This window comes from Giraffa tippelskirchi, chromosome 1 (assembly GCF_054371585.1).
Source record: "Giraffa tippelskirchi isolate mGirTip1 chromosome 1, T2T-mGirTip1v1.2.pri, whole genome shotgun sequence".
Taxonomy (NCBI): domain Eukaryota; kingdom Metazoa; phylum Chordata; class Mammalia; order Artiodactyla; family Giraffidae; genus Giraffa; species Giraffa tippelskirchi.
In genome coordinates this window covers 24,927,374-24,943,887 of record NC_137275.1, presented here as the reverse complement: position 1 = coordinate 24,943,887, position 16,514 = coordinate 24,927,374, and the positions used below count along the sequence as shown (strand labels likewise).

Below are 16,514 nucleotides of genomic sequence, written 5' to 3'. Positions count from 1 at the left end.
CACATGCCAGTGTGGACGAAGCAGAAGCAAAGGGAAGGAAGCCAGGGAGAAGCAGAGACAAAGCAGAAGCAGAGGAGGTGACAAAAGGCGTGGCCCCGCAGATTCCCAAAGGCCCGGACAAGTGCCCCATTAGACAGACACCTGATTAGATGCACTTTGATACCCATTTCCCCCAAGTAAAATAGTTTCCATATTTTGCCCTGGTTATTTATTTCAACAGAGTAGAACATCAATTCTGCCCTCAGAGATTAGAGTTTCAATCAGTGGTTCCTTCTAACACAAACCACCCAGTTATCTGCATAGCACCTGAGTGACAGCTGGTAAAGAATCCGCCTGCAATGCAGGAGACCTGGGTTTGATCCCTGGGTTGGGAAGATCCCCTGGAGAAGGGAAAGGCTATCCACTCCAGTATTCTGGTCTGGAGAATTCCATGGACTGTATAGTCCCTGAGACTTCGACTTTCACTTTGAGTGACAGCCAAGGCACTTCACATGCATTGTCTTAGAGCTTTCATCCCTGCATCTGCGGGTGTCTGAAGGCTGAGGGGGGGCCTCACTTTTCATCACTGAACCACAGGTGGGACACATCTCTCGCTGGGTTGTGACTAACGTAGGAGTTGCCTTCCACTATACATCTCACCCCTGCAGCATTTCTTAATGAAAATTTTAAGCAAACAGAAAAATAGAGAAAAATATTATAATAAATACATTTTATAACAAACACCACTCAGATAAATAAAATGTATATTTACGGCTACAACTGAAGTTCTCCACGTAACACTCCTGATTCTGATCTTTCTCTGCATCCCCAGAGGTAACCACTATCCTGAATTTGGGGTTTATCATTCCCATGCAGACCTTTATGCTTTTTTTAAAAAAAATAATTAATTTGGCTGTGCCAGGTCGAAGTTGGCATGCAGGATCTTTGCATTTTTAGTTGTGACATGAACACTTAGTTGTGGCATGTGGGATCTGATTCGCTGACCAGGGATCAAACCAGAGCCTCCTGCATTGGGAGCACAGCCATCTTAGCCACTGACCACAGGGAAGTCCCCAGGCCTTTATACTTTTATCTACATACATACTCATAAACAACATGTGGCACTGTTTGTTATTTCTAAATGTTATTATAATAGTATACCATACTTTCTGTAATTTGCTTCTTCCTTCAACATTTTTAAAATTTCTTGCATTAAAGTTCATGGCTCTGGTTGCTATATTTTACTTTTTATATGATATTCTATCATACAAAGATCCCATTTATTTATTTATGTTCTCCTTTTCATAGGCACTCAGATTGCTTTGGATGGAAAAAATTTTTACATATTGAGATATGGGGAAGTGATTTCGGCTTATACATGAATTAACTTAAACTTTATGCTAATGACAACAGCCTGTCTTATGGCCTGTTGAACGTGCCTGGTACATCTGCTTTAACCATTAATGAAAAGAATGTATTTAAAAACCAAAATGGAGTAGCTGTGGTTCAGGCATCCAGGAGGGAATTGGGTGAGCACTGTGGATGTGGTTTCAGACACATTCCTGCATCACTGAAAACTTGAACTTTCCAAACTGCATTAAACTCAAGGACACCAGTAGCTGTTCTCAAAACAGTATCTCCTAGCAGTGGTCAGCTGCAACTTTGCAGGGTCAAGGTCTCCCCTTGCAACTAGGCAAACATTTCAGATCGCAGCCAACCCTTGTTTAATAAGCACCCCTACTTCTTGACAGGCCCAGTTATATTTCTTGATAAACAACTCATGTAACTAACTGTAACCTTGAGGCTTTTGCCTTGTATGCCTCCCACATTTTGTAGTCTGACAAAATACAATTCAAGTGCTCTCTGAATTAGCGTCTCCTGGGTTAGAGCCCTCAGTTTGGCTCAAGTAAAACTTTTCTATTCCAATTATAGATCGTTTATTGATTATTTCTGTCAATACTTCCAGTGTTTTCCTAACTACAATCGATGTGTAAGTCTCCTTCACATAGGTACCCAAGTTCTTCAGGCCAGGGAACCCACGCTGGAGAGACGTGTGAAACCATAGGGTTGGAGGTCTTTGGCATTACTAAGCGCTACCAAGTGGCTCTTCACAAGTGGTTGACCCTCCTGCCCTCCTAGGCTTCCTTGTCTCACTCATTGCACTCAAACATGTTCTCTTCCTTCAGTCCTTCCACAAATACTGACTGAGTAGAACAGCTGACTGGAAGGTGACCGATAGTCCACTCCAGAGCTGGAAAGGGTCTGCACTGTGGCACAGAGAGTGGGGATGGAGAGGGGAGTGAAAGAAGAGCTCTTTCTGAGGAGGGTGGATAGCACTTGCCACTGACTTAGTGCAAGAGACGAGGGAGATTTACAGTGATTCTGACAGGGCTGGCTGCGGAGGTGCTCAACTGTGTGAGATATGAGAGTCCCTCGAACAGCAAGGAGATCAAACCAGTCAATCCTAAAGGAAATCAACCCTGAATACTCTTTGGAAAGACTGATGCTGAAGCTGAAGCTCCAATGCTTTCGCCACCTGATGTGAAGAGCCGACTCATTAGAAGAGACCCTGATACTGGGAAAGATTGAGGGCAGAAGGAGAAGGGGGCGACAGAGGATGAGATGGTTGGATGGCATCTCCTATTCAATAGACATGAACTTGGGCAAACTCTGGGAGATGGTGAGGGACAGGGAAGACTGGAGTGCTGCAGGCCATGGGGTCATGGACACACCTTGGTGACTGAACGACAACAATAAATGAAAGCCAGAAGAATAGCCATTCTTGAGAATGTAGACTCCACAGAGTCAGAGGTAACTAGGTGACTTCCAACTGAGGAGAAGTCTCATAAAAAGCCTTGCAGGAGTGCATGGGAGAGGAAAGGGGGGCTGTGTGATCAGCCACGCATCTGAGCACTGTGATGGTGAAGGGTGGAGAAGGAGAGGTAACGAGGGGAGATGGGAGTCAGGGTGTGGAGCAGGATGCCTTCCTCCCACGGAGGGGACTTCATCATGGGTGTCTGGAGAGAAACAGCAGGTGGGAGAGAGGGATAGATGTGGGCAAGTATGAGCGGATATGCTAAACGGGAAGGTTAGCACGCAGCAAAGACCTATGAACTCTGACGTATGGACCATGGTATGATTTCTTTATCTTCTATGCAGCGACTGGAAGAAGACCAAAGCAAATTTCACACCTGATGGAGAATATCATAATAATGAAGAGCTAATATTATCTACTGTGTGACAGGCCCTGGGCTAAACATTTTATTAAAGTAATTCATTTATCCTCAAAACAACTCCCAAGGTAGGCAACTATTTCTGTCCTTACTTTACAAATGAGGACAGTGAGGCACAGAGTAGTTAAATAATGTTCCCCAGGTCACACAGCCGTAAGTGGTGGAGCTGGTATTCAAACCAACACAGCTGGTCTGTGAATGGCTACACTTTATCTTGTTTCTCAATATGCCATTATCGCTGGTCACTCATTAGGCATAAATATCCTCATCAAATAAGTGCAGCTATATACATTCCTCACATTTTTGGCGGCCTTATAGTCAAAGAAGTCACATTTCAAGCTCTTACCTGCAAAAATCAGAGGGGAAGACATAAAGGACTTCATCTTTGGTGATCAACGGGTGAAAAGAGTCTCCATCTGTTCCGTTGATCATATTGCATTCATCTGCGGTCCACCAGTCAAGCGACCTGTCAGAGGGAAACAAGAAAGAGTCCAGATGGTCACATTGGATTTTAGGCTATTTTTAAAGATATATTTATCTATTTATGTATTTTTGGCTTTGTCGGGTCTTAGCTGTGGTACAAGGACCCTTTGTTGCGGCACGTGGGCTCTCTAGTTGTGGTGCACGGGCTTAGTAGGTCCGCAGCACGTGGGGTCTTAGTTCCCGGACCAGAGATCGAACATGCAGCCCCTGTATTGGAAGGAGGATTCCTAACCACGGGACTACAAGCCAAGTATCAGGCTTTTTTTTTTTTTTAATGGTCTGGACTTTTCAAGACCTAACTGGGAGCTGGCTACCCACAGAACCTTGTTCACACGCAGACACCCCACAGATCCTTACTGAAACAACTACTAATAGAGGGTTTCCCAACCTAGTATGTAGTACAGTCAAGCTTCGGTTTTTCCAGTAGTCGTGTATGGATGTGAGAGTTGAACCATAAAGAAGGCTGAATGAGGAAGAATTGACCCTTTTGAATTGTGATGGAGAAGACTCTTAAGAGTCCCAAGGAGATCAAACCAGTCAATCCTAAAGGAAATCTACCGTGACTATTCACTGGAAGGACTGATGTTGAAGTTGAAGCTCCATCACTTTGGCCAACTGATGTGAAGAGCCAACTCATCAGAAAAGACCCTGATGCTGGGAAAGATTGAAGGCAGGAGAAGGGGACAACAGAGGATGAGATGGTTGGATGGCATCACCGACTCAATGGACATGAGCTTGACCAAGCTCTGGGAAATGATGAAGCACAGGGAAGCCTGGGGTGCTGCAGTCCATGGGGTTGCAAAAAGTCGGACACAATTTAGCAACTCAACAACAACAAACAACCCAGTAACATTTTGAGCCTGATGTATGGATGTGAGAGCTGGATTATAGAGAAAGCTGAGTGCTAAAGAACTGATGCTTTTGAACTGTGGTGTTGGAGAAGACTCTTGAGAGTCCTTTGAACTGCAAGGAGATCCAACCAGTCCACCCTAAAGGAGATCAGTCCTGGGTGTTCATTGGAAGGACTGATGTTGAAGCTGAAACTCCAGTACTTTGGCCACATGATGCGAAGAGCTGACTCATTTGAAAAGACCTTGATGCTGGGAAAGACTGAAAGCAGGAAGAGAAGGGGACGACAGAGGATGAGATGGTTGGATGGCATCACTGACTCAATGGACATGAGTTTGAGTAAACTCCGGGAGTTGGTGACGGACAGGGAGGCCTGGTGTGCTGCAGCCCACGGGGTCGCAAAGAGTTGGACACGACTGAGCGACTGAACTGAACTGAATGAATTCTCTCTAGGGGACTACCCTGTACACTGCATGATATTTAGCAGCATCCCACGTCTCTACCCAGTAGATGCCAGTAGCGACCTCCAGTTGTGATGATACGTGTCCAGACATCACCTAGTGTCCTCTGGGGAGCAAAACTGCCCCTGTTTGAGAACCACTGTACTAATGATGTTCAGCTAGAAGAAAACTAAACCGCAAGGGAAGATGTGAGAAGAAAAATACTAATAAATTAATAAAATACATTGGTATTTTAATTTACTATAAAAATAATGAACTTCTAACTTATATTTGGCTTCCTAAAAAGGTGAAACAAGTTGTAGACAAGAATAACACAGAAGGTGTGTGTGTTAAGGAATGGGTAAAGTTACTGCTTCATTGGAAGAAGAAAGATAATAGATAACTTTGGATTTTGTTAGGAAAAAAACTATTAAGTATAATCTAAGGGTAGAATAGACATAACCAGCTAAGGGTGAAAAAGAATGTCGAAATAAGTCTAAATATATGAAATAATGTATCATTATATGGTAATTGTATCAGTAACTACAACACATACATAAAAGGATTAAACTCTATTAAAAGACTGAAAAGAAAACAACAGATTGGCTTTAAAACAAAATCCAGCAATATTATGTTTACAAGTTAATTTCTCTCTCAGCCCAGTACCCAGTCATCTAGTTATGCCTCCAAAGGCAACACTGTTGCCAGTTTCTTATATTCTTTCAGGGTTCTTATGTCCTTGGGAATGAGTATGTGTATGTGTATGTAAATATATGTGTATGTACCTGGATATATGTGTCATAACAAATTAAAAAAATTTTTTTTATTTAAAAACAGCTTTTGCTTTATAGAAAATTGTAAAGATAATATTCCACACCAGTTTTCTTGCCTGTATTTCTGGGAAGCTTTAAAGTAAATTTAATGTTCAAGAAGAAAATTCCTCTTACCACAGTCCCTGAATAGTTAGCCTCCTTTTTCTTGAAGATTTCTAATTTCTATGACCTAAAAAAATTATTTTGCTTTATGTGTGACTTAATTGCAAGCTGCCTCAGTTCCTTTTTGGAGAAATTTGGTTTTGGAGGTAGTTTGTTTATAAATTGTAAATGTGAAATAATTTTGAAATTCTATAGCACTGAGCCGAAATGTATTTCATCATAAAAGAAAGATACACAAACAATGCACAATCACTAAATTAAATTTAAAAAAAGGAATCTCTTTCCTTCCCCCCAAACAGGCAGCAATTTGAAAAATATTTGCCCAGCAGCCACACATCACTCAATGTGGGTTCCATCCCTGGGTCAGGAAGATCCCTTGGAGGAGGAAATGGCAACTCACTCTAGTACTATAGCCTGGGAAATCCCATGGACAGAGGACAGTCCATGGGGCTGCAAAAGAGTTGGACATGACTGAGCGACCAAACAAGTGGAAGAGTGAAACTTTTCACTGGCTTGTGATTCATGCTTTAACTGTGAGAAACCTACAGATTATTAATATTTAATCTGTGGAGTACCTTACCCCAATCCTGATTTACACAATAATAATTTTACATGTTTAGACTATATCATTTATATTATATTTTAAATAATTATAGATTTTTAATTGATAAATTTTTTATCCAAAAATGATTGTGCTGATTTTTTTAACAAATAAAGCAGAAGTGGACATTCAATTTGAATGAAAATTGAAAAAATACTTATACTGATAAACTATTAGACTTACGTTTTTCCATTCCATTCCACAATCTTGGAAAAGTTAAGGTAATTGTCTTCTCCAGTTAAAAAAACATAGTCTCCATCATTAGTCCCATTTTTCTGAAAATAAGTGAATATGGTTATTTAAGATAACTGTGATGGTTCCTTTTGTGTTAACTTTGCTAGGCTATGGTGCCTAGTTGTTTGGCCAAACAATACTCTAGATGTTGCTATATATTGTAGATGTGATCAGTTCAGCTTTAGTAAAGGAGATAATTAACTGTTGATAATTGTACGTAGGCTCATTTAATCAGCTGAAAGCTTAAAAGCAAAATCGGAGGTTTTCCAGAGGAAAAAGAATTCTCTCCTCAAGACTACAGCATAGGAATCCTGCCTGAGTTTCCAGCCTGCTAGCCTGTCCCACGGATTTCAGACTTGCCACTTGGCAGCCCCCACAATCATATAAGCCAATTCCTTAATCCTGGGTTTGCCGGAAGTTCATCTGGGTTTTTCCATAACATCTTAGGGGAAAAGCAAAATGAACTTTCTGGCCAACCCAACATAAATCCCTCAATAAATATACAAATCTCTACTGATTCTGTTTTTCTAGAGAACCCTAAATGATACAGTAACTAGCACATTTAATCTTTATGAAACTGCCCTAGTGGAACCTACATGCCTCATAAGACTGAACCAGAACTAGGGAATAGAGTGACTACTTGTTAAATCCCATATTGGCCGTATTATTACTTTATGGTTTTAAAAAGTATGAGCCCAATTAAATAATGGAGAGAGGATTTGAAGAGACATTTCTCCAAAGAAATTATCCAAATGACCAATAAAAACATGAAAAGATGCTCAATATTATCAGTTATTAGAAAAATGCAAATTAAAACCACAATGAGATAGAACTTCATACCCATGAGGATGGCAATTTTTTAAAAAAGGAAAAGACCAAGTGTTGGTGAAGATGTGGAGAAACTAGAGCCTTTCTACACTGATGGTGCGAATGTAAAATGTGGCAGCTGCTATGGAAAACAGTTTGTCAGCTAATCAAAAAGTTATACATAATGTTGCCATCAGTTCAGTTCAGTTTAGTCACTCAGCTGTGTCCGACTCTTTGCGACCCCATGAATCGCAGCATGTCAGGCCTCCCTGTCCATCACCAGCTCCCGGAGTCTACCCAAACCCATGTCCATCGAGTCGGTGATGCCATCCAGCCATCTCATCCTCTGTCGTCCCCTTCTCCTCCTGCCCCCAATCCTTCCTAGCATTAGGGTCTTTTCCAATGAGTCAACTTTTCGCATGAGGTGGCCAAAGTATTGGAGTTTCATAAGACTCCAAAATTCCCCTTCTATAATATACCCAAGAGAATGCTACTCCAAAATCTATATCCAATGGTCACACAAAAACTTGTACACAAATGTTCATACCAGCATTATTCTTGATTACCAAAAGTATAAATAAATCAAATATATATCAACTGAAGAATGGATAAACAAAGTGTGGTATATCCATACAACAGAATATTACTCAGCCACAAAAAAGAATGAAGTGCTGATATATGCTATAACATGGGTGTGAAATCATTTATATGATTTCATATAAATTCCATTCCATTTATATGTATGTCCACAATAGGCATATCCATAGAGACAGAAAGTAGATTCAAGTTACCAGGAGCTTGTGGAAATGGGGAATGGAAGAGACTGCTAACAGTTTGTGGGTTTTGGGGCAGGTGATGAAAATGTTCTGGAATTAGACAGTGGTAGCAGTTACACAACTGTGTTAATATAATAAAAGCCACTGAATTGTACACTTTTCAATGCTGAATTTTATGTTTAGTGAATTATATCTCAATTAAAAAATAAAAAAGCATAAATCCAGGGCCAGGACCTGAATCTACTTGAATAGAAAAAAGCGGTATTAATATAATTTCATTCTTCAGCCAAAGTTTTCTTGAGTTGTATATTCTTTCCAAGTTACACTTCTTAATGGCACAGATACTCTGTACATTCTTACAAGTTCTTCAGCTGGGATGGAGTTTTGGTTTCCAGGAAATAGCATGGGTTACTCTGAAACATTTAAATGTTTAACCACTTAGCTTAGACCACATTTGAGTTAAGTGGAGGACTTCAAGAGGCAACATACACCTTTTTTTTTTTTTTTTTTAGTATTTTGGTCTGTTTCTTTTCAGTCTTTTTTCTACAGAAAATTTGTTTATAGAACGTATACATATATATGTAATATACACATGTGTAGCATATGCTATACACTTTTTTTATACATATATACAATTTCTTTAGTTATGCATATACCATATTTCCTGTATTATCAAAAGTTCTTCCTAGGTACAACTTAATGACTTCATATTAGGTGGAAATAATTTAACCACTCTCTTATTACTGAATATCTAGTTTAAAAATTTTTTGCTACTATGAATAATGTAGGCATATCTTTATGACTAAAAACTTCTCTGTGCTTTTATTTTCTAAATAGACCACTAAAAGTGATATTGCTAGATAAGAGAACATTAACATTTTTAAAGCTTTTGAAACATATTAGCAAGCTGCTCAAGATCACTCAGTGGAAAAAGTAAGATACATCAATTTACATTCCTCAGATGCCTTTTCTTAAACTTTGCTTATTGGGTCAACAAAAAAAGGGTTCCTTATTTCTTTTTGCATTTCTGTATTCAGTGAGGTTGAATTCTTTTTTCATTCAATCATTTGCCTTAAAAAATATTCATACCCTTTGTGAATTCTCTTTTCAATTTTTTTTTTTTTTTGCCTATTTGGGTTCTTTTTGTCACAATATTATTTCAGCAACTATGTCAGTATGTCAACACTGTCCACATACATAATAGTCACACTGTGTTCCACATATGATATTTTACATGACTTTAAGATAGGAGAAGGGACCTCTCTTTGAGAGCAACAATGTGACCATACAATAACTTAGAAGCATATCCACACAAAAGAATGCTGAACCACCAAATTTTAAAAAGACATATGTGTTACTTCTTGCAGTCCCCCAACTAACTTGAATGTAGGCTGAGCTAAGTGGGTAAGCATTTAAATATTTCAGAGTCACTCAAAGAGTTCTCCCCAACTGTTAGTGGCCCAAGAATCAGACATAGAATATCAATGCTTCCTTGTTACTCACTAGAACTTTTGTTATTTGAGGACAAATAGGAATAAATAGGTTTTGTGTTATTGCAGTAGGGATGTGGGTTGGATACAAGGAACATATTACTGCAGGAGGTTGAGAAATGTTCTGAGAATAAAACATTATTCATACTGCTAGCATAATACATGTATAATCCATCCATGCAATAGGACTGGCTGACCTCTCAAAGATACTTCCCAGCATCATTTTATACAATACATCCAAGAATCCACACTCACCGGGAGGTGCTTGAACTCTTTTATGCCAAGGAAAACAGGTACCTCAAAATCAACAGGTACAGATATCCTGACTGGCTTTCCAGTATGCAACTAAGAGACACCCGGCCAGGTCTCTTGCTCTCAGGAGCTCTGTGCCAACACACTGCCTGTATCACCTCTTCCTACTCACTCTCACATTCTGTCCTGCCCTTTAAAGATGAAACAACCAAATCATTTGATTGTTTCATCGTTAAAGTCTCTGAAGGAAAAAATGTTCAATTGCCTTAACTAAGGTTTTCTTTTTTAGTCACAAGGTGCAGTGGAGCAGGTGGAATGGTCTAGGGGATCAGAGGGTAATGTGGTAGATATCACTGGGATTAAGGAAAGACTAGAGGCCAGGCTCAGACAGGTGCAGAGCAGTAGGTGCCAGCAAAGAGCACAAGCCCAGTTTGTCCCAGTCTTGAATGAATGGCAGCCCAAGTGTGGACCTCTGTACTACTGGCAATAGAGTCAGTATTTCGCTAGAGCAGAATAAAACTGAACAAAAACCACTTTTGCCTTTTCAAAAACAACAGCAGAGAGAGTTTATTTGGCTCCAAAATGGAAACATATACCAATCATTCATATTATTAGTAATTCAGGGTCTTCTCTTCCGAGTCACAGAAAAGAAAAAACCGGTTTCTGAAATGCATGTTGCAATTTATAGTTTGCAAAGCAGTTTGTGGATTCTCATTTTGCCTATTTCAAGCAAGTTTTGAAGTGTGGATACCTTTAGTCTCAAGTTACAAATGATGAAACTGAGGTTCAGAAAAGTCCCTTGGTTATTAAATTAAACAGTCAGGATGTGAATCCAAACCCTCTGAGTCAATGTCTCGTGCTCTTTTTCTGAATGTGGGAAATCCATGCCAGGTACTAATCCAACTGAGCAATGCTAGGGTTTTTCACTAATGAGGTTTTATAGAGTTACAGTGGAGGAAGAGAAAGAAAAAACAAAGTAAATCAACACATTCTTCCCGTGGGAAAGCAAAAGTATCAATTTCTTAAATCAGCCTGTATATGTGAGTTACATTTTTAACAGGTATTTAAGGATATTAGTTATAAGTCTAAGGCATGCATGCATGCTAAGTTGCCTCAATCATGTCCGCCTCTTTGTGACCCCATGGACTGTAGCCCACCAGGCTCCTCTGTCTACAGGATTCTCCTGGCAAGAATACTGGAGTGGGTTGCCATGTCCTCCTCCAGGGGATCTTCCCAACCCAGGGATCAAACCCACATGTCTTATGTCTCCTGCGTTGGCGGGTGGGCTCTTTACCACTAGCGCCACCTGGGAAGCCCCGTAAGTCTGATGAGGTCAGTGTAAAAACAAAAAGCAAGCTATACAACGAAAATTATCAGAGAAATACTGAGGTATGAGGAATAGAATCTACTTGGCAGCTACCACAAAGGTGGTAGCCTTTGTATCTCTCTGTAGGGAGTTTCCCTGAAATTATTTTTAGACAGGAGTTTAGTCACAACTTAACAAGAAATCAGTGCTTCCTCTGGTCCCATGGAAGCTGGGCTCCTGTCAGATGGAACTTTCCAGGGAACATCGATTGGGTCTGCTTGCCCAGAGTGAAGGATTTAGGGTTGGTGGGACCCTAGTCCTAGGACCCTCCTCCTCTTGTGAAGGTAATATCTAAAAGTTGTTTACCATTTTGTTTGAATAGTTTTTAAGTGTTATATATCCCTGATGGTACAGGGGCCGTGCTACCATCATTTACCAACTGAAATGCTAAGAGATTACAGGGTGAGGTGCTCTTCTTGAGTAGTTAGAGCCAGAGAATAACCACAAATTTAAAGATGCGGAAATTAATCACAATTACATATCCTGCCCCGAACCTACCCTCTCTTCCTGAGTTTAAGTTTGTCATTTACCAACCTTTCAACTATCCAGTTTACTCGTTTTTTGGTGGGGGGGGGGCAGGGGTATACAGACTTTAATTGCTTTTAAGTGGCACTAGCAGTAAAGAACCCACTTGCCAATGTAGATGTGAGACATGCGGGTTCGATCCCTGGGTGGGGAAGATCCCCGGGAGAAGAGAATGGCAACCCACTCCAGTATTCTTGCCTGGAGAATTCCATGGACAGAGGAGCCTGGAGGGCTACAGGCCATGGGGTTGCAATGAGCTGGACAGGACTGAGCAACTAACACTTTCACTTTCACTTTTAGTTTATTTCAAGCTTAGGCAGTTAACATATACTTCAATGTTCAATTCAAATAATAATTACTTGAATGCTGATATTTTTGGTTTGCTCAGTTGTGTCTGTCTCTTTGCGATCCCATGGACTGTGTAGTCCAGGCCAGAATACTGGAGTGGGTAGCCTTTTCCTTCTCCAGGGGATTTTCCCAACCCAGGGACTGAACCCATTGCAGGCAGATTCTTTACCAGCTGAGCCACCAAAGAAGCCCAAGAATACTGATGTTGGCAGCCTATCCCTTCTCCAGTGGATCTTCCCGACCCGGGAATCAAACCAGGATCTCCTGCATTGGAGGTGGATTCTTTACCAGCTGAGCTACCAGGGAAGCCCATTTTTTTTGTGGCGAATCAAAGTAAATAAAATCTGCAAAGAAATGATGCAAAATTCCACTTATAAGCTAAATAAATCATAGGTGAGGCACACATGGAGTTTCAAATTATCCAACATCTTTCACAAATGAGATGTCTGAAAATATAATAAGTACTTCCCATCTCTAACGTACTAGCACATCTCTGTTTAGTTTCTCGTTTGCCTTTGTCAGGCTGATCCACGGGTTTAGTCTCTAAGCCATCGAAACAAGACTTGACACTGATCACTCATGTTTATGACACCTTGAGAGATTAATGGTACAGCCCCACTTCATACATTTTTTCACACTCATTCAAAGTCAGTGCTGCCAGCATGTTGAGATTGTGGGAGAAGTTTTTCTTCCCTTACTAAAGCACTTTCTTATTTTTCACATACTCTACAAGAGATCGAGAATGCCAAGCGATTCACCCAAAGTGAAGATATAATCTGGCTTGGAATGCCCTCCTCTTCAGCTGAACACATAGTTTCTGAAAAGAAAAATCGACTTACCCCATAGAACAGGCCAAAATAGGGAGAGACGTCGTGTTTGAAAGCGTTGATGAGGGATAAGATTTCATCTTTGTAACCCCAGAGCAGTTCATCCACCGTGTGGGTCACAAAGAGCTTCTGCCGATAGGCCTTCAGCAGGGCCTCGATGAGCTCCCGGAGTAAGGGCAGCTGGGTCCATTCCATGGCAGTCTGAGGAGCACAGGCAAATTCAGACAGCTGTATCTGCACTCCACCTACCTACTGCCCCTTCAGCAAAGGGAGCTGCAGACCCAAATGTAAGTATTGAAATCAAACAGCTGAAAAATCAGCCAGTGAGCTCCTCTCTGGCTGAGTGTGAAGAATAAATCTCTTCACTTATTGTCCTTTCTCAGTATTACATTTTGTAAATATGATCCTCACTTGCAACCCGGGAACCTCAGACAGGGAACAACTCTTGCAATGCATTGGCATCTTTGCCACAAGGTGGCACCATCTTCCTCCTGATCAGGGCTAGAGGCTGGGGGCGCCCCCATAAACTGCCCCATTAGGCAGCCGGGCTGGGCCTGATCTGGGGTCTAACTTTCCAGGCCCTGGGTCCACCATAATTGTCCAGGCACATATGTAGTGGTCATCTAGGAGTTAGGATGGGAGCCTCCGAGGGAATGAATAGAAGTTTCTTGGGTCTCATGTATTTTTATTAGCTATAATTGCCATTCAAAACAGAGCCAAATAAATCATGCTAGGCTGTAATCAATAGCCCTGTCTCTATTATTTAAAAGGGGGTGGGGGAAAGTCAATACATATTTTGAGGACTGAAAAAAACCCATCATAGGAAGCTAAATATGCACACACTACTATATTTAAAATGGATGACCAACAAGGACCTACTGTATGGAACTCTACTCAATGTTGTACTGTGCCAGCCTGGATGGGAGGGGAGTTTGGAGGAGAATGGATACATGTCTATGTATGGCTGAGTCCCTTCACTGTTCATCTGCAACTATCACAACACTGTTAACCTGCTATACCTCAACACAAAATAAAAAGCTAAAAAAAAAAAAAAATGTAGCATGCAAATTCTATTGCTAGAGTTTCTGAACCAAAACAAGAGGGAAAATAAACACTTTAAATATGATCAGCTACCCTCCAAAATCATAGAGACACGTTTATTTGCACAAGTCTGATCCTGAACACACAGGAAGAAACTGAGAAAAAAATCTTAAAATTTGCACTTTGTTACCATTTGAAGAGACCACATTTGAAAGACCTCAAAAAAAGTCTAAAATGAACTTTAAAGAAGGGAAGGGGAAATATATATATATATAAAATATTAAAATATATACATATTTAAAATATATATATATATATATACACCCACATACATAACTTAATAGCTTCTAAGGGTAAAACTGTAATGGCCTTAGCTTAGCTTTTTCCTTTCTTCTAAAACCCACAATAATGAGATTTACAATGCCTACTTACCAATGCAGGAATATTTAACGTTCTAAGTAAGTCAATTTTCGGGTCTCCAACAGATTTGTCTCGTTCAAAAACATAGGCCTTGTTGCTCACAGCAGATATTGTTGTTCCATTATCTCCAAATTGAATATCGTCCTTGTTTCTGAGTTCCCTAAAAGAAAGAAAATGATCTTGTTTGAAAATAGGCAATACTTTGTTAATTAATATACTTTTCATTTCTTTCATCATCAAAGTTATTTTTAATATAATATTCTCAGTATACTGGGAGAAACTGCAGATACTGACCCCCTAAACACTGGAGATTCCAGCTATAATGTGGGAAGGAAATAAGACCCCAGAGAGAGTAAAAAACCTGTTGCTTTCCTTCTTTCCTCCCGTAATTTGGAAAAGCAATCTGGGGTTACTCTGACGAGGCAATCAAAAGCAATAACTCTCTCCGAGGTTATAGTTTGGTTCCAAAACATTTTCAGATTTTTCAGTTCATAGATTCAGTTTCCATTTCAATATGTCTACCAATGTCTTTTTATTTCTAAGTTGAATTCAGTTGAAAATTAATTTAGCAAAATGAATGTCCAAAGCTTAGTCAATTAGAGGAGTTCATTCCTGGTTTTGATATCCAGTTCAGCCTGGCTCAGGAGAGTGCCCCCAAATGAGGTATTGGCAAAGTTGGTAGGAAGCGCCTATTGCCAGGCCTGGGATTAGGGTGAGGGAAGTGATATGCCTGACCTGGGTACAAAATGTAAGAGGGGCCCAAACACTCTGTAATCAAAATAAATAATATTTTAATGCAATTAAAAAATCAAAATTAATGCCACAAGTTCACGATGAACAAAATATCAGAATTTTTACATAAAAACAGGACTGATGTTTTTGTTCATTAAATGCCTCATGCTAATCGTGAACCTGCCTGGTCCACAGCAGATGGTCATCAAATTCCCATGTTTTCCCTTCTCTCCCACAGCTGCATACTAATCTTCCTGTTCCACCTAGGGCTGTGCTGTCTTACCTGGTAGGCCTGTGTCTGCCCAACATTTGAACTGGGGCTAATTGGAACTGAAATGTGTTGTAACGGTGAGATACACACCAGATTTCAAAAACAGTACCAGAAAAAAAAAAAAAGAATGTAGAATAATGCAATGTTTTAACATTGATTACATGTTGAAAAGATACTATTTTATTCTGTTTTTTAATAAATTTATTTATTTTAGTTGGGGGCTAATTACTTTACAATATTGTAATAGTTTTTGCCATACATTGACATGAATCAGCCATGAGTTTACATGTGTTCCCCTTCCTGGACCCCCCACCCACCTCCCTCCCCATCCCATCCCTCTGGGTCATCCCACTGCCCCGGCCCTGAGCCCTTGTCTCATGCATCAAACATGGAATGGTGTTCTGTTTCACATATGATAATATACATGTTTCAATGCTATTCTCCCAGAACGTCCCACCCTCACCTTCTCCCTCAGAGTCCATAAAATTGTTCTATGCATCTGTGTCTCTTATTCTGTCTCGCATATAGGGTTTTGTTACGTCTTCTTCTTGGATTGATCCTTTGATCTTTATGTAGTGTCCTTCTTTGTATTCTATTTATTTTAAAACTGAAGTATAGTTGCTGTGCAATATAAGTTACAGGTTTACAATATAGTGATTCACAATTTTAAAAATTAATTTATAGTTATTATAAAGTATTGGCTACATTCCCGGTGTTGTACAATATAACCTTGTAGCTTATTTTATACCTAATAGTGTGTACCTGTTACTCCCCTACCCTTAGACTGGCCCTTGCTCCCTCCCCACGGGTAACCACTAGTTTGTTCTCTTTATCTGTGAGTCTACTTCTTTTTTGTTATATTCACTAATTTGCTGTACTTTTCAGATTCCGCATAGAAGTGATAT

The 16,514-nt window shown here is 40.1% G+C and overlaps 1 protein-coding gene across 2 annotated transcripts in view; it reads right to left on the bottom strand.

The window, feature by feature from the left end:
* Positions 1–16,514, bottom strand: part of SCARB2 (scavenger receptor class B member 2) — a 71,801-nt gene that overhangs the window by 19,270 nt on the left and 36,017 nt on the right. Inside the window, exons 3-6 of one of the 2 annotated variants that reach the window (XM_081585301.1) lie at positions 14,619–14,766; positions 13,158–13,346; positions 6,704–6,795; positions 3,559–3,678 (exon numbers count right to left, since the gene is read on the bottom strand). In XM_081585301.1, coding sequence (XP_081441427.1) covers positions 3,559–3,678; positions 6,704–6,795; positions 13,158–13,346; positions 14,619–14,766 — 549 coding nt within the window. The remainder of the gene's footprint in view (positions 1–3,558; positions 3,679–6,703; positions 6,796–13,157; positions 13,347–14,618; positions 14,767–16,514) is intronic. The other variant, XM_081585308.1, reaches the window with a different exon arrangement.